The sequence below is a fragment of the Epinephelus lanceolatus genome, chromosome 4 (genome assembly GCF_041903045.1).
Source record: "Epinephelus lanceolatus isolate andai-2023 chromosome 4, ASM4190304v1, whole genome shotgun sequence".
NCBI lineage: Eukaryota > Metazoa > Chordata > Actinopteri > Perciformes > Serranidae > Epinephelus > Epinephelus lanceolatus.
In genome coordinates this window covers 38,135,586-38,162,744 of record NC_135737.1, presented here as the reverse complement: position 1 = coordinate 38,162,744, position 27,159 = coordinate 38,135,586, and the positions used below count along the sequence as shown (strand labels likewise).

Sequence of the window (27,159 nt, the reverse complement as noted above, 5' to 3'; positions counted from 1 at the left end):
AGCCACTCTGCGGCCATAGAAATCCTCATCAAAGGCTGCCATCGTCCAAACACATCAAAGGGCAGACCTCTCTCTCCTGGCTGGGAAAAGGCAAAGGTTTCTCTCTCTGTGTCTGTGCATCTGTCTGCCTGCTCCATTCAAAACTCCAGGAAAAAAATCCATTATCAAGCTCCTTTCATATAGACCCAAACAGACTTGCCTGGCAATGCTAATGGTTTTCTCTTTTCTTACTTCAAGCCACTATCTGTGAACTTTCTGTCTTCACACATGACAAGACAGTCCAAGATATGTGTGAGACTGCATGTTGTTAACACATGGCAGTATGGTAGCATGCAGCGTTTCTGCTCTAGGACAAATGTGCACGGATGAGTAGCTCCTATATTGAGTATTGTTCTACCCAAATTTCTAACATCTCTAAAACTGTTTAACTGACCTGCCCCATGAACAAACAGCTGACTGAAATGCGTCACCTTCCCGTGATTGGTTCACTTGCTCTGTGTGAAGTAGCATTACATAAGGCTTTGTAACGTGTTCACTGCTGGATCCTGGAGGCTCACAGCCACACTTTTGTGCAGACAAACAGTGCAGAGGGAGATTCACAGGAACCCACCAGGTCTTATGGGGTGCGGCGCGGAGCTGCACATGGAGATGAATGTGGAAAAGAGGCTTCAACGTAACAGTGCTTTATAAGTGCACAAGGAGAGTTAAATTACAAAGTTCAAAAATAAAAAAAGAAACAAATGACATACATAAAGTGTTCTTTATCCAGGGGGAGCTTTGAGAGAGTGAAGACAGGGGGACCATTACAGTACCATGTAAGAGGATATTTGAATACTTAATATGATATAATTTCAGCAGGGAGACAGTTGCTAAAGAGGAGACAATGAGGTTTGGTAGATCTCCTTTTCATCTGTGGATGTTGCGTCAGTGTGCCCAGTTGCATTGTGTCTGTGTGTTCCCTCTGTGTGGGAGTTATAAGGGGAGTCTGAGGATGGGGCAAGTATGGAAACAGCTTACACTAGTGTGTTGTACCGGAGTAAAATTCCTCCCACTTGCTTTTTTCCTGCGACTATAATTCTCTTCCTTGTGCAGGATGTTTTATTCTGACTACACAGTTGTTAATGACCTATGTGCTTCCTTCTTCGTCACGAGCATGCATTATTTAAAGGTGAAAGAGAATAGTATTAGCTAGCCATGCAAAGAGAAAGAACAATAGCTAGTTACTTTGTTGGTGTGGGGCCATTCATCAGCTTTAGCAAATGTATCTCTTTGTTCTTTTCTTTCATAGTATTCTCGTAAAATAGGGGCACATCTCACTTGGCAAACGCTTAAATGGACAAATTTGTGTTTTGTTGTGTGGTTGTGGGTGTTATTGTGCAGTCATGTGGGCTGTTGGTTTGAGGTTGTGATGACTGATTGTGTCTCTCCCACTCTCTTTCTCTCTCACACACACACACACACACACACACACACACACACACCCCTGCTCACCCACATGCACCTGCCTTGGGTACCTATTTCAATGCACCATTCAATGGATGCATTATATTCATCATCGTACATTATTCAGATTTGAATCAGGGACTGTCAGCTTGCTGACGATCCCGCTCCCCAAATTTAATAGCTTGGACAAGAATAGCCTTGACAGCACATTGCTGTGATTCAGTGATTTTCTATGACACACTGCCCACCAAATGTAACATCGTGTTTCATTTTCGGACTGGTTGTACTCTGTAGACGCTGGATAAATGTGATTACCCCTGTGACTTCTGCAGCGTTTTCTCTGTTGCTAGTTAATAGCTGTGGTGGCCTTCTTAATCAGTCTGCCGGCTGTTTTCTGTGATTGTGTCTTCCTGTGTGTGTGCATGTGTCTGTGTAATAGCAGTCCCCTAACACACAAAGCTGACTCAGGGATGCTGTTAAGGTCCTGAGGACTCCAGCAGCTGCAATCATGTTAATCCACGTGAAACCATTGGTTATGTGGCTTTAAAGGCTTGGACAGCTATTGTTAGATTTCAGGGTTTAGCACAGGGAAGGTTTGGGTTGCTACTGAGATGTGTCCTTTGCTGCTGTATAATTTTAATTGATAAATTCAAATTTAGACACGGAAATGAGGTGACAAACTTCTTGATGTTATCCCTCATGTTTGTTCCCCTTGTGTGCATAAAACATTTTAGCCTCAAGCGTCAGTACAAGACAAGATTGTTCAGTGCCGATAATAGTCTCCTTTTCATGATTTAATACACAACTAATCCAGTTTTCAGGTATCTTGCATGTTAGACACAGTTGTTTTTACTCTGAGCCACGGGTTAAAATTATCATTTTGTCACACTACAGCTGATGGAGTGCAGCGTCACACGTGGTAAATTTAGGTACTCTCAAATCCTCAGTTGCAAAGTTATGTGCAAAATAATTACACACTCACACACTGTCATCCACTCGCTCATGCATGCACACATTATCTAACAGGAACATGTTGTTCTTTAGGCCATATTATGTTTATTCCCATGAGAACACACAGACAACAGATGACATTCCAGCAATGAAAGATGATCTCTCGCTAATGACAAACGTATCGTTTAGCAAATGGAGTACATAGTAAGATGCTAAAATGTCACAGTAAAAATAAATACATTGATTGGACAAGCTTCTGTTATAAAAAAAAAAAAATCAAATCAAATAAAAATAACAATTTAACATTAAATTGGAGAGTGGGAGATTTTAAAGTTTTAGGAATTTTTCTTTCCATAAATAATAATTTAATATTAATACGTAATCTGATAATATATCGTAGAAATCTCATAATTTGCATGCCTAGAAAATACCCTGTATTTCTTACCGTATTAAACTTACTCAGCAATGGGACGCATAGGGGGTTGATTCATGCATGCAAGCTCTGACATGTGTCCTTTCAAAGAAAAGTCAAAAAATACTTTAGGCTATGGCTCTCACAGGACAAGTGTCGGCTTCCAAAACAGTCGTCACAAGGGCCGTAAACTATATCAAGCAAAAGACCCAGGGGTGGATTGTGGAGCAGGGCCAAAGTGCAGATTGAACCAAGCGTGTGTGTGTGTGTGTGTGTGTGTGTTTGTGGACAAAGAAGACTTCAAATCATGACGTGAACTAAGGTGAAAAGTTCAGAGGAAATAACTACAAAGATGACAAATATTGCCAGTGATGAGCTGGCCAGATATTGAACTCGTAAGATTAGACAGAAAACCTGCTCTTACCTTCAGTAGACTCAACTTTTATGCAGCTGAAAAAACACCAAGGTTTGATGTCTTTTTTAATATTTAAAACACCAACAAAACAAACATAAAAGGATACACTGAGTATTTCATTTTGCTTGTGGAGCGCTTGAAATATTCATGTGTGTGGTGTATAAGAATCAAGAACATTTCAAATAGCAGTTCAGCATAGATGTCTCATATAATATAAATATTTGAAACTACATTTGAATGCCACTTATAACTAGGACTGACATACATCAGCCATTATGTGGGGGGTGGGACGTACAGTGCGGGTCAGTGTGGAGTCACCTCATGGGAAATTGTGCTTTACTTACCAAGAAAAAGACTTGGAATTCATGTTTTAGCAGGAAGCAGAATTAAATCTTTAACCAGTCAAAAAGATCTTAAAATAATCAGTTAGCATACAGTTTTTTTTATTTACCAGCATTTGCCTAGCTCTTATTGTTGATTTCAAACCCTGAAAATGAGTATAAAATGAGGTACTAGCTGGTTTCTTTTGGGTCAAGGCTCCTAGTACGTTGTGGAGATGACCAGACACACACAATGTGGGTATTAACGACAGTACAACCATGAGGAAGGTGTGAACAAAATTTGGATAATGGTTGCCAGTGCACATTGCCTTTTTTAGAACAATTTCATACTTTGCCTATACAAACTAGAAGCCTTATACATTTCCTCCTGGGTGAACTGGGCGTGGGACATAGAATAAGAACAACATTGACAGAGAAAGGAAATTATAATCTCCCACATTTAAAGAAAAAAAATCATCAATAACAAAGTTCTGTAACTACTCAGAAGCTGCTGTTGGACACATTAGCTGAATTATGAGACTGATACTCTGTTCAAATGAAGCTGAATCAACACACTCTAAAATGAGAATATTGGAGTATCCATAATAAGCCCATGGTACTCTGTCATGGCTACCAGTTTCAGCTCAAGTTTACATTATACAACTTGAGCCGTTACAGCAGTAAGTGGTCGTTACGATTATAAAAAGACAATCTGAACCACCAACCTTTAAGTGTAGATATAGATACTGTAAGTGTGTGTCTGTGTATGTGTACTTACGTGTCTACAAAACCAATCTATACTATAGATTGACACTAGTAGAGGAGTATTGCATGAGGATGTCTTGTATCTCCAAACATTGCAAAGGAACAAGCTGGCCATTGACTAAATGAAGCTTTATATTGTCCTGTCCTCTTGTCCAGTCCATCCTGGGTTATTAGTCACATCAGTCCGGCAGTCCATCAGCAAGGGGCAGATCCTCCAAAGCAGCAGCTGAGCCATTTGTCTCTCCTCTGTCACCCCCTGAATCTCTCTCCTCCTTATCGTCATCCGGGCTGAGCGGGTTCCCTTCAGACAGGCGGTTCAGAGGGTCAAAAGTATGCATTTTGGGCTCAGGGCTGAGGATGGAAAGCTGAGGCAATAGTGGCCCTTCCCGAAGCTTAGCAGCTAGCTCCTTGGCACTGCAAGTGGGGGTGTTGGTCTCGTAGACATCATGGAAGTTGTTGTAGTCTACCTCGTAGAAGCCCTTCTCCAGGGAAAGAACTGGTGTGAAGCGGTAGCCCCAAAGCACCTCTGTGTCCAGGTAGGAACTTCGTGCCTGACATGTCATCCCTGTCACGGACATGGATAGGCGTACGTGTCCACATGCACACGCCAAATCAGTGTGGATAGGTAAACATATACACACACACACAGATGGAGAGGTGGAGAGGTGTAAGGAGAAAGAAAGACAGGATCAGTAAATTATTCATAGTTATACCTGATCTGTACACACACAGGGCCAAGACCTGCACAGTACTTTTTTTTTTTCCTAAACCTCCAGCGTGTTTGTGAAGCCAATAATGTTGGAAACACAACTGATCTAAATAGAAAGGTTTAGTTTGTTTGGAAAGTATGAGCTACTTGGCTGATATAGTACATGCAGAATTCACACACAATGGTAAAATGTGTCAATATTTATTTTCTGAGGTGTGTTTTTGCCAATAAGCACGTCAGGAAAAAAATAGCACATTTGGTAGCCCAGTTTTGCACTTGCTTTGGAAATGGAAAGAGAGAAAGACTTGGCCTCTGGTAATTTTAATTAAATATGTAGTTTTACTGAAGGAATTTAAATATTACTCACTGTGTTGCTCATGTTGGTCATGGCACATGTGAATTTTGACACATTGCACATCTATATTTGGAAATGTGTTGCTATTTATTTGTTTAGTTTTTTGTATTTGAACCATAGCTGTAAAATCATGAAAAAACTGAGCTGCAAACAGTTAGCAATATAGCTAATGGCTGTGAAAATATCACACATAAGAAATAAATACCAAAACAAGAATTGCAAAACACACGATTAATCACAACAGAGAGAGCCCATTGTTATTGTAATGTATGAATCTTAGTTTTAGCGGTACCAAGAGGCACTCTAATTAGTTATTAGCAAGCTAGCCACTCTCTTCTCCCTTGTGTATTCTCCATTAGCATAAATGACATGTAAAATGAATATTTATTAAAAAAAAAACACATGTATGCTGCCCTTTAACGCTTGTACAAATGCCTGCCTGGATTGTAAAGAAAGAAGAAGAAAGGTGGGGAAGAAACGGAGACTGACAGCACTACATGTGCAACACAGAGCCAGAATTTAACTAGCCCTACACACTCTCAATTAGAAACGTCATTCAGAACTGTAGCTGTTCCATTTTATTGGCAAGGGAATTCAAGTGAACTTCTGAAATGCTGCAAAAAGAAATGCGAATTAGACACGTTTCCATCAAGTGGTATGGAGCAGAGAAACTAGGCCCTGCAAAGCATCGATTGGTCAGAAGTTGGCGGCATAGGCTTTACGCATGGCTGTAATCTGCCAGTTAACAAAGTAGAAGAAGACTGGGCTGCAAACTGGGAACAAAACAAGTCACCTTGGCAATCTAACCCAAATGGAGGAGCGTTGTTTCTACTGGACAAGTTATAATTGTTCTCTCATGTCAACTAATATTGGCTGTGCTTCATGCTGCCTGGAGATGAAGACAATGATTCTGATGCATGGGAAGATGCCGACAGAGAAAACAGCTGATCAGTCATGTGAGTAGCCAACACATTCTCACTCCCACCTCGTCATATATCAACGTTGGTTGTTGACGTTCTGGGACACCATGTCAAGTTCTACCTGTTACATGCATTGTCTTCTTTCAAACTACACTTCTGTTTTATTGATTACATACAGTCGATTTCAAAATAAACGCACTACTTCAACAGTGCAAAGTGACGTTTTTTTTCTTCCAACAACAAACACACATGGTTGGGTTTAGGCAACAAAAACATGTGGTTAGGTTCAGGAAAAAAGAACAGGGTTTGGCTTTAGAATCTTACAGGACGCAACCACCCCTCTCCCGGGTGAAAGCCCATGGTTGTTGGACCCATCCACCACCTCTCCCACTGACCCTACTTGGACTTTTGCCACCTTAACTTTGGTTCTTGTCCTGTTGCTTTTCCCCTGATGCAGCCAAATGCCACTCAACTAGAACAGCAACTGGCCGCCGATCATGCTGACATTAAAAGTCAGTGTCATACACCGCAAACTGCCCAAGCACCAGTTTTTGACAACTTAGGAGTGAGACCAGGTTGTGTAATCGTGAGCCAATAACTTCTGTATAGCCCATATATTTGGTAAGAATGTCATCATGTGTCCAATCTGCTGACAGGAGTAAAGAGGGAAGCAGTCCCCATAAGGAGGCAGGCTGGGGCGTTTTGTATGGGTCACAAATCACAGGACTTTTGCCCAGGAGACCAGTGTCTGCAACTGTGTGAATTGTGACTGAACTTTTACTAACTTTCAGGTACATCATCACCATGTTTCTTTTCCTAAATCTTACCACAGTAACTTTACTTGCATAAACCTAACCTAGGTAAAACTTTTGCACGCAATTAAGGAACTGCGGTTTCCATACAGTTTTACCAATGCGTTGCGTCAAAATGTGCATACAAATCAGCTTTTTGGAAACACAGCTTTTGAAGCACTCAGCTTCTTTTTCCATTTCTCACTCACTGCTTTCTGCTTTCACAAGACCAGCACCAGGTCACACAGGTGTATCAAGTTTGACTAACAAGCTGTTAAAGTGGTCATAAGCTAAGCACAGTCACAATACTCTACAGCAACCTGTCAAGAGCTGAAGACGACAGATATTGGGTGGTGTATCACTTTAAACTGGCAACATCCAACTCACCATAGATGCTTGGCTCACCCAGCTGTTGAGTTACATAATGCTCTGTCTCTGCAAATGCATAACATCACCACTAACATCAAGCAAGTGCTCTAAAATAGATGTAGATGCCAAACTGATATGGTGTCTAATGTCACAGTAGGAGGGGCTTTTGCACCTTTTCTTCAGCTTTCCCTCTGGATATGAGTGGCCTAGTTTCCACATTTAACTTGTGAAATGTTTGTTATTTCTGTGACGGGATCTTCAAAGACGATATAGCGTCTTTCAGTCGCTATGAGAAGGATTTTCTATAGTGCCTCTTAAGGGTGTTGGCATGTTGTTTGATGTGCTGGTTTTAAATTCTTAGTTTAGCTAAGACTTTGGAGTCCAAATACATTAAGTTGTGTTGTGAATATCTATTAGTATCTTGTCCTATTAGCATTTAAAAGCACCCAGTTATGTCATTTTATTAAGGTTTGTCCCAGCTAAAAAGTCCAGGTGCCTTCGACTCGATACAAGATGTTATATAACCAGGATGACTGAGACTTTTCACAGACACTGCTACAGTATTTTGCTGATGCATTGGTATAGTATTGATGGTTGTGATTATGAAAAAAAAAAAACACTTAAGAGTAGTACTTCCTGAGGGATTAGATTTTTCAGAAATACAAACAACAAAAAAGTGCCAGCCCACACACACACACACACATTCTTCTAATACAACTAAGGTAATGGGAATACTACAGACTGTCCACATTTGATGACACACTTTCCATTTTTCACCACCAACAGTAGCATATATGGTAATGTGCTTCCTGTACTGCTTAGCACTTGGCTCCAAAGAAGTGGATTGTTTTTTTTCCTCTTGCATCTTTTGTAAAAAAAACTACCATTTTTATGTTTTATACATTGGTGGAAACAGAGTGCTGCAGGGTGCGTAGGAGACACTTGTGCTGTGATGTGTTCATGTGCTTCAAGACTTGACATTTGGCAGATGAGCAGCAGCCATTGTAATAAAAGAGGTTACAGAATTCACATTATTCTTGTCATGACAGCCGTGTGTGCTTGCGCAATTTTATGGCTCTCATTTTCTGAAAAACGCAGCTTGTGAATCCACTGATGTTTGGCAGCCAAGCCTTAGGTTTTTTTGAATGTACACATCTTCATACCGGCACATGAACACATCGCACTGCCATGCAGACACAGAGCAGCCTCCTTGATTTTGTCCTGTGTTTCTTTTCATTTTTTAAACTTTGAAAGTACGGCGTAACTCAACACAAGGGTGTGTTGAGAGGGAACATGTGAGTTTGTTAGCTTCTTGCTTTTCAAAAGCTGTGGGATTACCACAGCATGTAAACTCACACACAGATTAGCTTCATCTAAGCAATGAGAGCAGCCAGAACTCTTTTCAACTCAAATATAGTAAACAGGATAAAGCATGCAAAAGCACCAGCATGAACTTTCACTGTAAATGATGCATGCCTGAAGAAGCGGAAATAATGAGGTCATCACTCTGTAACCAGCAGACCTGTCTCTCAACAGACTGACTTATCAAACACAGGTGCATTAATAATTTAAATAATGGCTGCTTTCAATTTAGGTGTGTCAGTGTGTCTGCCACTTCTCATGTAGCACGTCATTATGGCTTATGACCGCCATCCCAGCATCCACCTGCAGACTAAGTCTCCCTGCAGGGAACACTTTTATCGTAACTCCCAAAATGTCTGCTGTGTTTACCTAAACAAATCCAGGCAGTGACAAGGTCAGAGCGTATATAATATGTCAACTTTAATTTCTCAACTTTTTTATTGTACTCAACATGTTGCTGTCCATTTGTTTTGGATCAGAGATGTGTTTTATATCAAAAGAAAAAGAAAGATTCATAAGAAAGTACAGTAATGTGAGAGAACACAACAGGAGCTCAGTTAGAGAGCAAAGTAATGTCAAGGTCTTGTGCATGTGTCTTGTTTGTTGCTTTTTAGTGGTTGCCCTTATGCTTTGAGGTGCAAGGCTTTCTGTAAATGCTCCCACGTCCTGTCCTGTTCATTGGTTGTTCATTGATCCAAAAAAAAAATCATGGAAATTGGGAGAAGGGGAGATATACACAAACAAGAGATATGGACATATACACACACTTTTTTTTTTGTTGCCACATTCCCTTTTATAACTCACGACCCGGTTGTCAATGTACCAGAGACAAGTGTTTGTGAGGTAGTTGGTCACAGCTATTGTGAATTTACACTTGTTTCTTTCTTTAGACAAGTGAGATCTGGTTAGGAACAACCAACGCTTTCTCATTCCAACTATTTAAATATGGCCACTTTTTCAGTGGACTTTCACGTCTAAATATGATGTACGAGGGATCCTCCTACATCTGTTCTTAAATGCTTTGTCATTTCAGAAAACACCTCCGCTTTCACAGGAAATGTACAGTTTCTGCTTGTTACATGCATACAGTCTTTTAACAAAAAACCTCACAACATAGGTAAAACATGTGCAATTGGTTGGGTTTAGGCAACAAAAGCATCATGGTTTGGCTCAACATTCACACAGAAAATGAGTAACAGGCTCCCACATAAAAGTCCAAGACTTTTTGACCCATCTACCTCCACTCCCCTCCCATTTACCCGACAAGAACTCTCCAGCTTTCTGTACTGCGTTACTGCTGGTGGCGTTACAAAGTGACGCTGCCTGACAGCGTATCATACCGCCTTGAAAGGTGCCTTTTTGTGCCAATGCCTGATGTCGAAATCACTGACAAAAGGGGGTATTTGAGAGATACAAAATGAAAATAAAAAAGTCTCAACATTCCTAGTTCATCAAATACTCGTGCTTGATCAAACTCCTCAGTGTTTCATAGTGATGCACAGAGCATCTTTTAGTGCATCTAAGTTACTCACATAAAAATACACATGTAGTTAAAGTTGCTAAATGTTCTTGGTGAGTTTAGGTTTAGATAAAAGAAAATGTTTTTGCTGAAAATAAGTAATAATATTGACTTTTGGTTTCAAATTTGCGGTCTCCTGGATGTGAATACAGTTTTGTTGGACCCATCCAAGTTGCTGTGGTTTACATTGGAGACGCTTTGGTGTCGATGTCACACGCTGACGGATGTGACAAAGCATATTAATGAATGAATGAACAAAGTTCATACACTTTGCAATGCTTTCCATAATTTGTTAATTAAGAAACCTAGCATATAAACAGCAGCTGGCAGAATCAAACAAACACAACTAAAGCAGTAAAACACATTGCGTGGAGGTGCCATAATTGCAGAAGCTATTATTGGCTCTAGGTGGCGCACATTAACGTTTCCAGCTCCAAACTACCACTGCGCTATTTTCCTTGCCAGTGGGTAGAACATGTCATACTGGAACCAGAGAACCTGACTTGGGAGATTTAAACTGTGACCAAGGCCATTTTGTTATTGCTTTGCATCAATAACAGTGTGTTTGTATTGTATATAACTAAATAACTAACAAAAAGGAAAAAAAAAATATTGGTCACAGATTATCAGCAGTTAGAGTTTATCTTTATTTTTTTTTCTACCTCAACATTATTGGTGTCAAAACAAATTAGTTCCCTATTAATCTTGCATGACGGCATAGAGCAAGCATTATTTTCTGTATAAATAATTTACAAGAAAGGAAACGGGAAACAAAGCAGCCATAAACCTGCTATCTTCAGAGACCCTTCAATAATGAAAACAAGGTTTGTTGTCGGCAGTGACGCACATGACTGGGCCTCTGGCTCAGCAGAACAAGTACCAGAGATTATACAATAAACTGCAGCATCATCATGTTTTATTAAAAAAATATATAAAGCCACTTCATTTAATAGAACAACATCTCAAAAGCCACCAAACAATTAGTTAAATTGGTGGTTTTGTGAAAGGGCTCTACAGCAAAGACTAGATATTAAATATATACATATACAGTAGGGTGCATTATCATCTTGAGTCGAGGCATCCCTCGGCTATTTGTAGACAACTGTGATAACAGAGAATACAGCTTGGTTGCTGCTTAAGTGTCCACAAATGAATAACACATTTTCCATCTAGGGAAATGCCTTACCACTTTTGAAATGTTTAAACAATGTGCATTCACTGATGGCATTTTGTTTTTAATTAAAAAGACTGGGCCACTGGGCAGCAAACTGCACATATGAGTAAATTGTAGCTTTCCATTATTTGTTATTCTTGTATTTATACTTGTTTTTTGAGATTATACTTACATATATGCGTTAAATAAAAGGAAGTGGAAGTGATAAATGGCAGATTTAAGGAAATTAGCAATAAAATAAAACGTTCAGATGGATATAAATTTATTGCTGTGTGGAAAAAATAGACATGTGGCACTACAGCACATGAAAATGTAAACTATGTGATTTGGTACAGTAGTCCTGCAATATTTTCTCTGTTGCAAATTACATGCACAGCACAATATGTGCATGACCGAGCCCTTGGAAAAGTGAACATGCTTTTTTTGCACATAAATTGTGTTTAATGATACAGATTATAAATATGATATATATTAAAACATTATGGATATGAACTTTAATTACATACCTTAATAGTATTGTGACATTTTGCAAATGTTCTGCGTTCGTTAACAGAAAATGTAACTCAGTATACTGTACATTTAATCTATTTTATATATTTTCATAAGTGCAATTAAGCTGTGTCCCCAAGTAGGAGGGCAGATTGTTCTTCAGCAACTCATCAACTTGTTTTACTTTTTAATCCCAAACGTTGTGGGAGTGCCTGAGAAACAAATGTTGTTGTTGATTTCCAGAGCCTGACTCACAATTATGCTTTAAACCACAGGCTGGATGTCAACAGAGAAAACAAGTGATGGCCAGCCATTAAAATGAAGCCATTTCACCGCCCACTCATCTGTCACTTCCAAACTCTGTGGCAGCATCCAAATCATGATGCGGCAAATATTCTGTTTAATAATGAGTTGATCTGAGCCATGAATGTTTATTATCCAATAAAAAAAAATTAATTAAAAAAAAAAGAAGGAAAGAGTAAACAATCTTTGTACTGTATTTCTGCCCTGGCACTACCTCTGAAATTTGAAAATCTTAATATACTTTACTTTTGGATCAGATTTAAAGCAGACCACAGCATTGGCCATCCATTAATTGACACATAACAACAGTGACAGCAGATTCATGACTTTGAAAATAGCAAGTTTCTTATTTCACTTCAGCATTCAAATTTATAGTGAAATATACAGCAGTTTGGGGTCTTGTATTTGTTGTTAGCACTATCCCTACTTCTCAGTGTGTCAGGTGCAATACTGTATTATACAAGTATAGTTAAAGATGACAAAAAAATTTGAACACAACTGTTATGATGGCAAAAGCTTAGAAAAGGGTTAAAACAACTGTAATTGAGCTGTCCTTTAACTCCCCGGCTTACGCTCGATTACCTGCTTAACAAGTCTCATTAAGGTTAACAGGGCAAGAAAGTGGGGGGAGGGGAAGATTGGTCCATTGCCTAGTGGTGAAGGACGATGACAACATAGCCCCTGCATGACGCCATAGTCTAAACCGGTGAAGCAAAAGGTGATTTAATGCCTGAGTCAAGTATCCAGCAGCGTGAGCAGGAAGCATGATGACTACTGGTGCTTTAGAGGAAAAATAAATTAAAAAAATAAAGAAATAAAAAATGAAATACAGCAGAAATGTTCAGATGCATGCAAAGCCATGCCTGATCGCATTAGGGAGCTTGGGCGTTTGTCCGACTTTTTAAAAAGACAATTGTGTGCACAAGACTCAACGCTCTTAATCAACCTGTGTTTCATTTACTGATGCAAAGTATGGTGATAACCAATAAAGTAAATTGGTAGCATGTATAATACATTGTATTTAAAATGAGTGGATTGTAATCCGTCTTTGAACAAAAGCCAGTAAACAATGCAGCTTGGGCATATAAACAATACTTGATTTAGCCAGTACCCCACAGAAAACACATGAGAACGGCATATTAACAGCTAGCTGTGGTCCATCATGCTGTAAAGGTTCCTGTATCCACCTCATTATAATTATGAATGACAAGCAGTTTGATGTTCTATACAAGGCTTTTCTAAAAATGACAAAACACTAGCTTTGAATATCATAAATTGAGTGTTTTTGAAAACGCCTTTGTGTGACACATGGACATCACAATCTGCTGTTATCTCACTTTGATTGCTGAGTTGAAGATGCTGCATTTTCCTCTGCAGCTTTGAATACAGCCTCATGCCGGGAAACAAGAGCTTTGTGGAACTTTACAGAAACACCTGGTGATGTCTGCCTCCTTAATGCAAGTAGCCTGGAGCGCTTTTCAGGACTGCTTGGCCTTTACCCAAAACACAGACCAGCAGTGTGGGTAGCTACGCTTCATTCATTTTGAAATAAACAATATCAGAGACGTCACCTTGAAGTAGCAACAGTGGAAATGCGGGCTGCAGTGACTACAGAGAAACATTTGTAGGGCGGCTGTGGTGTGATCAGCTTTCAGTGCGTCAGCTGAAGTTACAAATACTTTAAAATGTGTGTAAGTTCAAACTGCAGTTGTAGAGGTAATGAAAGAAACATTGCCACCTTCCTCAAAAACATCTGAAATCATTGAAATAATAAAATCCACATTAAAAGTTGTACTAACTCTGAAGTGAAATGCATTAATATTATTTATGTCTCACTTAGCGAGTGTATGATCTGTTAGTATGTTAGTCTCTCTTTCTTTCCATCCATTACAATATTATCTTTTGCAATCTGCCCCACTTACAGGTACTCACTCCTGCCCCTCCTTTTAAGCAATTCATCTTTCCATGTGAGCCTCTTCTCTCTTTCCATCCACTTATCCATCTTCCCATCCCTCCCACTCAGCTCCCTTCCTGCGTCCAACATTTCATCAATCTCTGTCTCTCCCTATCCATCCACCCATCACCCATCTGTCCTGCCATTCCACCTCGATCTGTCTCTTTACCCCGTCCCTTCATCATCCCCCCCAACGCTTCATACCTGTGGCCTCCACCATGCCCTCGAGGATAACCACGATCTCAAACTCTTCCTTCTCCATCTGTGCCAGTGTCATCTCCCAGAAAGGGCTCTTCTCATTGATCTCATGAGAGATGATAAGCGGCGACACCAGGAACAGCCGGTCGTCTCCTGTGTCAAAGCCGATGTTGATGTCAGTCTGGTTGAGCGGGATGAACTCCCCCTCCTTGGTCTGCTGCGAGCGGATCAGCTTTGCCCTGATCGATGCCTCCACGATGTGAGAGTTCCTCAGGTCCCCCACCCGAAACATCAGGCACATCTTGTTGTCTCGCACCGATATGACAGCATTGTGTGAGAACATGAGAGTCTCGGCGCGGTTCTTTGGCTGTGAGATCTTGACAAACATGCAGCCCACCATCATGGCGTTAACAATGGAACCCAGGATGGCCTGCACCAAAAGCAGTATGATACCCTCAGGGCATTTCTCTGTGATTACGCGATAACCGTACCCAATGGTGGTCTCTGTTTCAATTGAGAAGAGGAAGGCTGATACAAAACTGTTGAGGTTCTCCACACAGGGGGTCCAGCCCTCCTCATCGGCATGCAGCAGATCCCCACGGATGAGCGCTATCAGCCACCACAGAAAGCCAAAGAAAAGCCAGTTGACTACATACACCAAGGTGAAAATAAAGAGACTAAGACGCCAGCGTAGGTCCACCAGCGTAGTGAACAAGTCACTGAGGTATCGGTAGGTCTCTTGCACGTTTCCGTGATGAACGTTGCACTTGCCATCCTTCTGCACGTACCGCTGACGTGGCTTCTTCGCTGGGTCAGATATCAAGTGGGTTCGCTCTGTTGAGATCTGAGCCTCCCGTAAGTGTTTAGGAAGCTTCTTCACCTAGAGGGAGAATAAACAGAGACAGAGAGGCAAAATGAGGGGAAAGAAAGAGGGAAGAAGAAGAGTAGCAATTTAAGCTTTTCTCCACATGGGTGTATTTTACAGTAGCCACTTTGATTTCTTTTCATTAATATTTTCTCTAAAGCTGTATTGAGTTTGTACTGGAGGATGTAGGTGTTAACCTTTTTAATGAGATTTTCTTTCAGCCTCGCCAAAAAACCACACTGCTCTGTGCTGCTGGGGGGGAGGCAAATAAAATTACGAGCCGTTATAAAGTCACTGCTCTGTGCTGCTCCACAGTGACATTGTAGGTGTCACTGTATGCACACATATACAGGGAGAAAGAGAGAGTAAGGACACAACAAGAACACAAGGACGCCCAGGTCTTTGTCTATGTTGGCTCGGCTCCAACGAGGCGATCTGGCTCCACAGCTGTGCTCTGCCTCCCTCCCTGTCCCTTGTGTTCCCTCCCCTCACACCCTATGGGACATTGGCAGGCCTGGATAGGAACAGATCCTCCAATCCTTCCCCAACAGACCCTTATGGCATCCTCAAAAAGACATAGTGCACTTATCTAGAAACTGGCTTTCATGCACACACATGCAGGATCTAATACTGTAGAATATTTAGGGTTATTGAAAAACAATGACTGCAACACAGCCCAGCACTCTAGTCCTGCAGAGGGCAGTTGTTTGTCCCTCTTTTTGGTACACAGAAAGACACAAATACAGGAGGACAAAGTTGCAAAGCACCTTTCAAACAGACCAAGGACATTTTGGCAGCACACTGACACTTTCCAATCCAAGTTGTTAATGGAAATATGTTGTGTTGAGGCAAGAAAACAGCTCTCGTGCCCTCTGCATTTCTTGCTGCTGAGAGGACACCTGGGATCCTTCTCTCTGTAGAGTCATGCTCACATCACCAGGAAAAAAAAAAAAAAAGTTACGTCCTATTGTTGTTACACCGTCTGCTCTTCTGCTCTATCACCAAGACGATCACTCTCACAGTTGAACCGGGGAAGGACATAATCTAAGGCACTACAATATCCTTGCAGTGCCTTCGATTGCAGAGACCCGGATAATAAAATCTGTCAGACAGCTTATTCAGGAGGCTTTTCTCGGAGATGCCAGGTGCTGTTTCACTGCTGTCCTGTGTACACACTCGGTCAAGCCTACATGTGCAGTATTGAGTTTTCACATATTGATTTGAAGTGATCCCAGTTTAAGGAACGTTTTGACAAAGAAGAATTGAAAGACGATGCTTATTGACCGGCATCGCAATTAGTAGCCTGATGACGATGCATTCACCAAATGTCAATGGGCTTCCTTATTACTAACTACGCTCAGAGACATTAGATCAAATATAGATTTGGAACACCGTTTCAGTCCACCGTTTCTTTTAAGAGTGAAACTTTCCACTGAAATGATCGGTTAATGTACACAGTTGTTTTTTTAAGTTGTGTTTAATCACTACTTCACAGCTTTTAAAGGAAAGACAGCTAAAATAGGCCCATTTATTTTGGGGGCTAATTGAGTGATAGATGAAGCTGTCACCGCCAGTGCCACCCAATCTTTGGCCTTTGTAGTCAATATGGTGTGTGGGGGTGATGGTCGATAAACAAATTAATTATTTCTCTCTGTGTGGCAGTGGTAAGTGGTGGGTGTTTTCTCTCATTGAGCCTTTCTGGCTGCGCCTGGGTAGGCAGCGTAAGTTCCAATCAGCTGGGGAATCAGGACAGATACCCAGTGCAACTACACCATCCGTTATTGGGAGTGACTAGGGTGTCTTTTCTTGTCCCTCTATCTCCGCTGGCAAGTAAACTGAGCTATATATTTATGTGAACTAAAGAAAAAGGTTTGATTTGTGGGCCTTGATCTATAATCTGTACTGCTTACCCAATATATAAAGTATGTGTGGAGCATATCTCCTGTATATCAAACAGCCTTTTTATCCTCCTTGGTACCCCATTCTTGAAAGCAATCAGTCTGGTTTTCATTCTCACACACATTGCTCTGTCCCCACCAATCAGTCTATATCTTTTCCATCTCATCTTCATCCTCTGCTCTCTCTACTATAGCCGCCATCACCATGCCGCCTCTTTCTCTCACATCATCTCTCTCATGTGTCATGCTTTCTCGCCCCACTGTGGAAACACCTTCATGATCACTACAGTGTTTGACTGGTAGTGGCTGTGCATTTTACCTGTGCAGGTGTGACTCCTATCTCCATGTTGTGGTCCATGAGGACTCGAGAGTCTCCTGCCATCCTCAGCTGAAGCGCAACACCTGTAAGACACGAGAAAGTACAATAGTCAATTGAATTTAGGCTGTAAAACACACGTTTTGAAACTATTTAAGGCATTTTGTTGTCATTTGCAGCAGCACACTGAGCATCGATTCACTCGTCATTTTTTAAAATGAACATTTCAACACAGAATAAAGGTCAAAGGTACAGAGCACTTACACAAGCTTTATCCATTAGTGCTTTCAACCTTTCAACCCTAAGCCATATAAATTACACATATATTACATCTCACTAACAATGTTGTGTTGATGTATAGTGTAACCCCCGGGCACATTCATTTCTGCCTGTCATTGAAATGGCTCCAATTTATCAATATGTCAATATTTGCCGGTCAGTGTGATTACAGCCCACAGAAACCCAGGAGAACCGTTTGAACGATGAGCTATAAAAGGTAAAATCCTCCATAGAGTCAAATGTCTGCATTTCTATTTATGTTATAAATGTTATGTAGTTATGTTTTTTTTGGTCTTAGTGTTGTATTATGTGCCCTGTGTGTGCTAAATGTACCCATCCCACTGTTGCACAACCATTTACCCCACTGGGGACAAATAAAGTGATTGATTGATTGATGCTATTGGTTGTAATATTTTGTCTGCACAGTCTACATGAAGGTTTTTATTATACAGATATAATATATACTGCACAGGGAAGTTAGTGGAAGCTGTTGTCATTGCTATGGCATCTCAGTTGTAAACTACTTTTGGACAATTTTAACGAGAATCATGTAGAATCAAGCGCAAGATTCTCAAGCCTCTGCTCAGTGAGAAATTATAGTGTTGAGACCATACTTTTGTGATAAAATTCCACTTATACACTCACATATTACCACAAAATCAACGCAAAAAAAAAAAAAAAAAAAATCATGAGCTACTGAATGCTAATCATATGCAAGACTGCGCAGTCTGAAGATAAATGGTAGCTCGGGCAACAACACTGCTCTCTTACATTTATAATGTGATGGACTGTCAAAAGATTTGATTATATACCATATTCACAGTGTATTCTATTTTCATCTATCAAAAGGAACCATTGCCAGGTGTCATCAATCCAACTTTAATGCTTTTACTATCAGTGAAATTGTGTTCAGTTCAACTCTCCCACCACAGCAATGGTGGTGTTACTTGAGAACGTTCCACATAAATCAGCCTGCCTCGATTGCATTTTTTATCAACATAATAAAACAATATACTCCGCCAGCCTAGCAGCATGACAACAATCTCTCAGTCAGCCGATTGGTCTCTCCACTTTTGTCCAGATTGGAATATCTCGACAACTATTACATGAATTGCCATTAGATATCCTACAGGTGTTCGTAGTCCCCTGAAGATGACTCTGGTGGTCATATGACTCTTCCTCTAGCACCATCATTATGTTGACATTTTGTGGATCAGACTGGAAGACCTATTGAACTGAATTTATTGTATGAATTTCCATTAAATTTGTTACACTCATGCTCCGTAGATGGTTATTTGTATAGTTTCGAGTTCCATTATTAGGTCAAAATTTGATTCAGACCCTCAAAACGAATAGCAATCCTATGAGCCTGAGCTGTACTTTGTGTTGAGTTAGCAACACAGATGGTGAACATGCTAAGCATTGTACCTGTTTAACATCAACATGCTAGCATTGCCATATAGAATGCTAATGTAAGCAATTAGCTCAAAGCACCACCATGCTTAAGCACAGCCTCACAGAACTGATATCATGACTGTAGACTGGTCTCACACTATATTTATTTTGCCTTCCCAACAGTACACACAGTTGCAATACAATATCTGCTTGTAGCAACTGAAGGATGTTTTTCATGGGTAATGTTTAAGCATTTACAGTGAGACAGTTTCTGCCTAAAGCTGTCTGCAAATGGGACTGATAACTGTGTTACAGACACTTATGTGGTGCAAAAAAGTAGCACTTCCAGGAAGCTAAATAAATCAGTTATAGCCAGTTGTGTTTTGGGAGACAGGGTGGACGTATTCTTGAACACAGCACCTTCACAAACATAATGACGGGCAGATGAATTTGCAGCTTACCCTGTAAAAAATACACCCATACTGAGTAAAATATTAACAAATAAATGTAAAAATGTTTCATACTTGAAGTTCAACTCATTCAACATGAGGGGAAAAAAGTCATTTTAAAAGCCAGAAGAACTGGATCCATCTGGCAGTCCCTTATCAAGTGAAGTACATGATTACAATGCAGCCTGGTCTCTTTCCCAGAGCTTCCAAATACGCCACTTGGGCAGTGTCCTCGAGGTCACTATGAGGACGCCAGAAGCACCCTTTAGCATCTGTATGAGACACACTAGGCTTTCACCCAACTCCAATATAAACCCATACATGTCAATATTAGATGCTCAAAGCAATGGACAAAAGTCTGTGTTCAACAAGCACAGGACTTTGACCAGGAGCACAGTGTTTGTGTCCTGTGTGAAACTAAAAGTCACCACTGAGTTTTTTTTGCCAGTTTTAGTCACATGAGTTGACTGATGTGACTAACCACGTTTTTTTCATAATCATAACCAAGTAGTGTTGCTGCCTAATCCTAATCAATGACCCCCTCTGGGTCACATGACTCATGTGACTTGCTGCCGACCCCTTCTGCATCAAGAAACAACGCTAAAGGCTTCAACCAGTGTCTTTATAGTGATGCCGGGCGCGTCTGCCCAGGCATCAAATTATGCAGAGTAGGGATGAGGTCACGTTGAACCATGAGAGGAAAAACGAAACAAACAAACCAAGCACTGTGTATGCCCCCAGTAGACAGGCATAATAAGACAGCATAATAAATGTGCAGCATTTTCACTGCTGGAAGACCCAAGTAAAGGATTAGCTGCTAACATCACATGGGAGATGACCCAGTGTCCACTGTTGGCTAATTTGCCTGTACAATGAAGCAGGCTCAGCTGCAGTGTTTTAAACGGTGTCATTTTCCCAAAGAGCACGCTTGTCATTGCCAACATCGCCAGTTGCTTCAACTAAATGTGCCCACATGTAGACACATATGTACACACACACACACACACACACACACACAACTCTCTATATACAAAGACAAAATGCTTTCACGCTGCTCCACCATGGCCACACCACCGTTAAGATCAGAGGCAGCGATTGTTTCTTAATCAGCTGGATACAGAGAAATACTTACTGTCACAGAAAATCCAGTCGCTTCTTATACTTTACATTTAATCTAATATAAAATGAGTGTACATAGTATCTTTGTGGTTGTTTTTAGCTCCACCAGAGTGACTAGGTGATGTGCTGACAGTCTACACTATGTGTGATGTGATTTTAAAGAGTATTTCTCTGCTCCTGGGCTGTATGCCGAAACAGGTATTTTTAAACATCTGTTATGTGAGGTCCAAAGTGACGGGAGAAGTAGAAAAGGAACACTTTCAATGTCTCCTGAATGATGTGGGATTTAATAACAGCCACTGCTGTAGTTATAGAGGGGAGTGGGGGTGTGAGTGTGTGGGGGGAACCTCAGATAATGCCCTAATTTTAGCAGCAATCTTACAACACCTTTGGAGCTCCACAAGAGGCAATTAACTTATAGAGCCCCTGGGTGTTGTTTGAAAATCAACTACTTTTAATTTGCTAAAAGAACAAGGGATATACAGGGGCCTTGTAACAAACCAAGCCAAAGAACATGGGTAAATTACTTTTGCCACTGGTTCCTGACCTTAACAACATGTGACATTTCTTTGTCATCTGTCTTTGATGTTACTCTATTTGATCACTGACAAGCGAGGAGAGGGAATGCAAAGGCGAGAGCGGAGAAGTGAGAGGACCACGTCACAAATCAGATCCACACAGGAATGAAGTGTTGACATTGATGGTCCAAAGCAAAGGGCAGAGTGACGTGACAGGCATCTGAGCAGGGGAAAGACAGACAGACGGACAGCAGAGGCGCGGGACACACACACACAAAGCCTCAGAAAAACCTTGCTGAATACATTAAAAGGGTTGCAAGGTCTCGCTTTCGGACTCATTTTAGGTTCTCTCATGAATTAAACATGGCTCCCTGGAGATTTGTGAACTCCAGACCTGTGTGTATTTTCAGCGAGGCTGTGATTGCGGTGTCTGTTCGCAGCAGCCGACTCAACAAGCCCAAATGAGAGGTGTTCGAACATGGATACCAGGCGGGGTGTTTTATCTTAGCGCTTTAAGAGGGTAACAAGCATTTATCTTGTTACTGGAAGAGTGACAGGATGCTTAGGCTGAATTGTGTTTGGGTCCTGATAACAAGAGCACTCATCTGTTGTGCTTAAAGCCAAGGGGTACTAGTAAACCAGAGAACTTGCTTCCTAAGGGATATCCACAGGACATATATTTTCCTTATTTGCTGACGCTGCATGCCGTAAACAATAATCTGCACAGAGCACAGCAAAATGTGGCTCTTATCCTTCTAACCTGTGGAAAGCTCTATAATTTTCCCCAAGGGCATGTGTTGTACTGAACAGAACTAGCTTCATGATTTAATTCTCTACATTTTCAGAACTTCCAAAACTTGTAGTGTCAGCTCTGCGTTGAGTCCGGAAAGGTAAGGACTGGCTTGTAGCTGAACCAAGAGAGGGTTTTTATCAATACTAATCACTGCTCCAATAAAGCCCCTGCAATGGATTAATTACCCAAATTCGAATTCTGACTTGATCAACATAATTGTAAACAGTTTTATTCTGTGAATTACCTTTTATACCCATTATAAAGAGGTAATCAATTTAGCTTTTCTAGCCTGTGGAAGAACACTGTTTCCTGTTTGAAAATTGCACAGACGTGCTTGTTTTTGCAAACGCTGAGAATGCTGCTTTCTATCTTTAAATTGTTAACTTTTCAGGAAAAACAGATATCAGCAGAATTATATATATGTATATATATATATATATATATATATATATATATATATATATGTATTAGTAACCCTTCTATGTACTGTCACCTGACAGTAGTGCTTATGTTTTCCCTGCTCCTCTTTTACATTGTAACCCTGCCGCTGAGCATGACAGGGTTACAAATGGCAGTGAGATGTTGCAAACTCAGCAGTATGCCTTCGTTTACAATACAAATTTAACTATTGGTGGGCACTCATCCATACATTTTGAGGTCATAGCTTGCAGTTTTCTGTCGGTTCATCAAATACAGTGCTGACACGGGAGAGACAGAGAAAAATAGGCAAAAAAGAACGAAAAGGGGAGAGTAAAAGAGGAAGGAAAAAAGGAAGACAAAGGTTGCAGCAGAACTGAGCTTTTAAAGTATTGAAACAGCGGCTATAATTACCAGATCACTGCATCTGATTGATATCTACACTGGTACAGTTGTTCGAGCTTATCTGCTGTCTCTGTTCCTTGGCCATGGATGTGCTAGAACTTTCTATTTCCTTGATTCCCAACCCTCCCTCACTCTTACCCTTGAGTGAAAGCAAAGAGTCATGGTTACCGGGCCTGTCATGATTATGTCCCAGGCTAAGATTGGCCCATAAAATAACATGGCCTCATCCCTATCTCTGCTCACTTATGACACTTTGAGGTCGGGCGGGTCAAATGACTAAAAACGTCCCCAGCTAGTTTGGCTCCAGGCCCAGCAAACACACACATGCGTGCACACACACATACACACACACTTCATACCATCCCTCCCTCGCCATTTTCCCATTATGCCCGATAGTGAGCTGAGTGTATCCAGTTGTGTCCTTCTCATGGATGACCTTCTCTGGAGTGACACTGCTGCACCGAGACATTCGACTCACACTGGAGAAACAATTTCCCTAATGATATGTCCAACTCTTTCTCTCTCTCTCTTACACACACACACACACACACACTCACTCACACATCTCTCTCTCTTACTGTCCCTCTTTTAATCCCGCTCTTACAGTAGATTTTTCACACACGCTTAGAAAAAAAAAAGTGCAGTTGTTCGAGACAAGAATAGCTATTTCGTTGCTGCACGTTTCAGATCTGCCTCTCCACTTTTTTTTTTTTTTTTATTTAAGTGATAGCCAATATTTCAAAATGCTGCTAAGTGGAGCTTGGATGGGATTGAAACCCAACACCTACCAGAGCCAAATAACACCCTCTTCAACCACACTGGCCTGCAGAGTGAGAGATGCGATGGAAAGAGACTGAAGGAGAGAGACATGAGGTGTGTGAGGTGGGGTGGCTGGGCATGCTCCCCAACACCCTGTTTCGTCTTATCAGGCGTTTGTGTCAGGCCTTTGATATGATTTACTGCCTTAGATCCCAGATCCCTTGTGCCACTGCTGTGTCCCAGAAGGGAATGGTGGCTGAGCAAAAGAACAAACCGGAATGAGAGGGCAGTGTGGAGGTGAGTGTAATAATCTCTTTAATATGTGGTTTTACAATAATATAACAAACTAATCTGTTAATTGTTTATAAATCAAACCCACTTATACAAATCCTCTGCATCAAACTTGATCTCACTCTCCTGCACGCGGTCCATTAATCCTCTGCTTCACTTCACTGAAAAGGATAGGGGAACAGGGGACAGGATGGGAGGCCGTGAGCAGAGTGGGGCGGGGCTGCAGAGCAAGGTAGTGCATGGCAAATGCTGGAGGAGCCAAAGGTCAAATGGTCTTGATTGGAATTCCTGACATGCTTCACTGTGTCCCCGTGCTTGTCCCTTTGAGGAGCCTCCTTCTCTATAGTCATCACATAGCAAGTCAGAATGAAATGAGATTACAACCCTACATGCATGGTAAAAATCCACAGACCAGCCTGTTGGAAAAGCAGCTGAGTAACACACTCTGTGCTCAGTGCATTTTAAGACAAGGTGAGCTTTAGTCATGAGCTTAAACCTCCCTTGCTGACAGTGGATGACATGGTGTGAATAGATGTGGAGATGTTACAAGCTGGTGTTGGAAAAGTGCACAGCAAAAAACAAAACAAACAAAAAAATGATCTTTAATAAAGAAGAATGTCAAATAATAATAAGGATATTAAAAATCCAAGCTGTCACTTAACAGACCCTATTAACCATACAGTATTTCTGTCTTCTATCTGTGTTAATGAGCTGCAGATTTACAGCGATGTGCTTCCCCTGGGTGACGGATGCTCATGGATGCTTATGTAAAACCTGTCAAAAAAGAACCTCCAGAGGTAGTGGAGACCTGAACGTGTTTGCGTCCTTCAGCTGATACTGCAGTGATAAACAGCATCACTTTTTCTCAAATGCTCAAATGGGAGTGTATGCATATAATGAATGTCCTCTATTTGCATCGCACGTGCTGCTAAATTGTCCTTGCACCATATGAATCACTCTGCACAGTGCATTTAGCTGAGCTGCCAGTGTGTCTGCATTAATGTAACTAAATCATATTTACGGGCATTTGTTATACTGGCCAATTAAAGAGGCTGTTGTTGTTGTGTTTTTTTTCATCATATAATAAACTATACAATTCCCAAGTCAGCCTGCATGTATGGTGTGTGATATTAACAAGTGTATACACTAAAGGAATCCTGTAACACAATAAGCATATACCCAAATGGGACTTAGGTAAACTGGCCTGACCTGAATGCTTATCAGCTGGACAGGAGACACATCTCTGCCACTGTCTGCCATGCGTAACAAAGGAGTCCTCATGAATAGTACGAGGGATCCACCTTTACTAAAATTAGTCCAGATAAAGGCCAGTTTAGCCCCACTGGCTAAGCCAGGAGCAGGAGACACTATAAAACTTCCATTTCACTCCACATAACATCACTGCTGACTGATAAGAGCACAAACCATTTTTAAGACTCTTGAGAGCCAGTTAACCTGGACATGTATACTGGAATGTATTTTCAGAGCTGTCAGAAATGTTATCTGTGATGTAATACAATGAACAGTCTCTCTGATAACCACGTGGGTTTTGCTACAGAGATTATATTCCCTCCAAATTACCTGAAAGGTATAAACATTGCTGCAGATGAGCACACTCACAGACACTAAGAGCAAGGTGACCCGACAAAACCAGTTTTATTCCACTGTTGATGATTATACAGATAAAGAGGGCAGCTGCATTCAGGGGTGCACAGTCAGGAGAGGCAAACCAAGCAAACGTTTGGGGCAGGGGTGATTGCTCTGAGACAACAAGGGAGGCTGAACTTCCCCTAAAATTTCATAGACGAAATATGCACTATTGAATTCACATTAAAATAAGAATTTACATTGCATTAAACGTGCACTAGGATGCGTTTCACATCATGACTATGATGCTCAAACGTCAGCTGTTAATCACCAGTTTTCAAACGCGACCTTGTCAGCACGGTGGACGCGGAGCCTCCAAGCATTCCTATGAGACAGCGCTGAGCAGGTTTTTTTCATGCAGCAAAGTGAGACGGTCTTGGATAAATGCAACAAAATCGTCACTTCCAGGGAGGCTCAGCTTCCCTGGGGCCTAATGGAGCGGTAGGTAGGAGAGGACGCTCGGTGTATGCATGGTGATTGGAGGAATTGTCTAAAAGGCTGGACCCCTTTGTGCTTGACAGCACTTTGGAAATACACACCGAGCTCAGTCCCATGTGGATATTTGCAAGTGGAGTTTTCTGACAGAGTGCCGTCCGAAGTTCCTTATTTCCATAGTTCATTTTCAATATCTGAAAATCTGTGATGTGTGTTTTGCTGTGGTTCTATGGCATGAGTGGGGTTGAAAAATGGCTTCAATTAAATGTTCCTTTTATAAGTTACTGCCTTGCTACAATATGACAAATTTTATGATGTAAACTTAAACTGAGCCTCCCCTGTTTGAAAGACCAGGAGCCGCCACTGGTTTGGGGACCCCCAGAAATTTTGATTAAACGTCCCCGATTGCCACTAATATTAGCAAATTTTGCAGTGACAACTATTAACCCTCTTAAACTTCCCATAATGGCACTATACAGTGCACCACTGCTGCCCCATAAAAGCTTAAGTGGGATCCCTTCTAGCCTCTGTATGATAACTAAATAGGGTACCATTAATTAGAGCAGTCAGTCACCTGTAACTGTCATACCTAAGGTGTAACCGTCATCTTAATGAAACGTTTTTGGTCACCAGAAACGAGAAAAGCACAAGAAGAGAAGGAAATATGGCACATGGGGATGTTGGGGGGTCTCGATGGGCTTCTTTGCCCGGGTCCCCCAGAGTCTGAGATCACCACTGGCAGCATCAAACTCTCAAGAGCCTGCAAGCTGTATTTTTTTGCCTTTGTCTCCTATCAAAGACAAGGCACTGTAGAGGGGTGTGCATGTGTATACACTTTCATGTCCATTTGTGTTAGGACAGGAGGTGATCTCTGAAACAGTCACCTCTTTGCCAAACGGAAGGTGAAGGTTTGTTTGCAGAAGCAGCTCCATGTACTGTATCAACTTTATGTGTGACAGGATTGTAGGAGAAATACACACATTGTAAAGTTGTTGCGGAAACGGTAAGTGGGACACACCATAAATGTGACACATACGCATCACAGGTGACACTTTGAAATACAGCAGACATCGAGGCTTGAATTTGCATTGGTTACAGATTTATGAGGGCGTAAACAAAATCAT

At 41.2% G+C, this 27,159-nt stretch overlaps 1 protein-coding gene across 1 annotated transcript in view; it reads right to left on the bottom strand.

Moving 5' to 3' along the window:
• Positions 1-2,482: 2,482 nt before the first annotated feature.
• kcnj5 (potassium inwardly rectifying channel subfamily J member 5) overlaps positions 2,483-27,159 on the bottom strand; it is a 30,386-nt gene continuing 5,709 nt past the window's right edge. The window contains exons 2-4 of the mRNA XM_033632226.2: positions 17,532-17,614; positions 14,456-15,329; positions 2,483-4,871 (exon numbers count right to left, since the gene is read on the bottom strand). Coding sequence (XP_033488117.1) covers positions 4,486-4,871; positions 14,456-15,329; positions 17,532-17,594 — 1,323 coding nt within the window. The 5' untranslated portion in view covers positions 17,595-17,614 and the 3' untranslated portion in view covers positions 2,483-4,485. The remainder of the gene's footprint in view (positions 4,872-14,455; positions 15,330-17,531; positions 17,615-27,159) is intronic.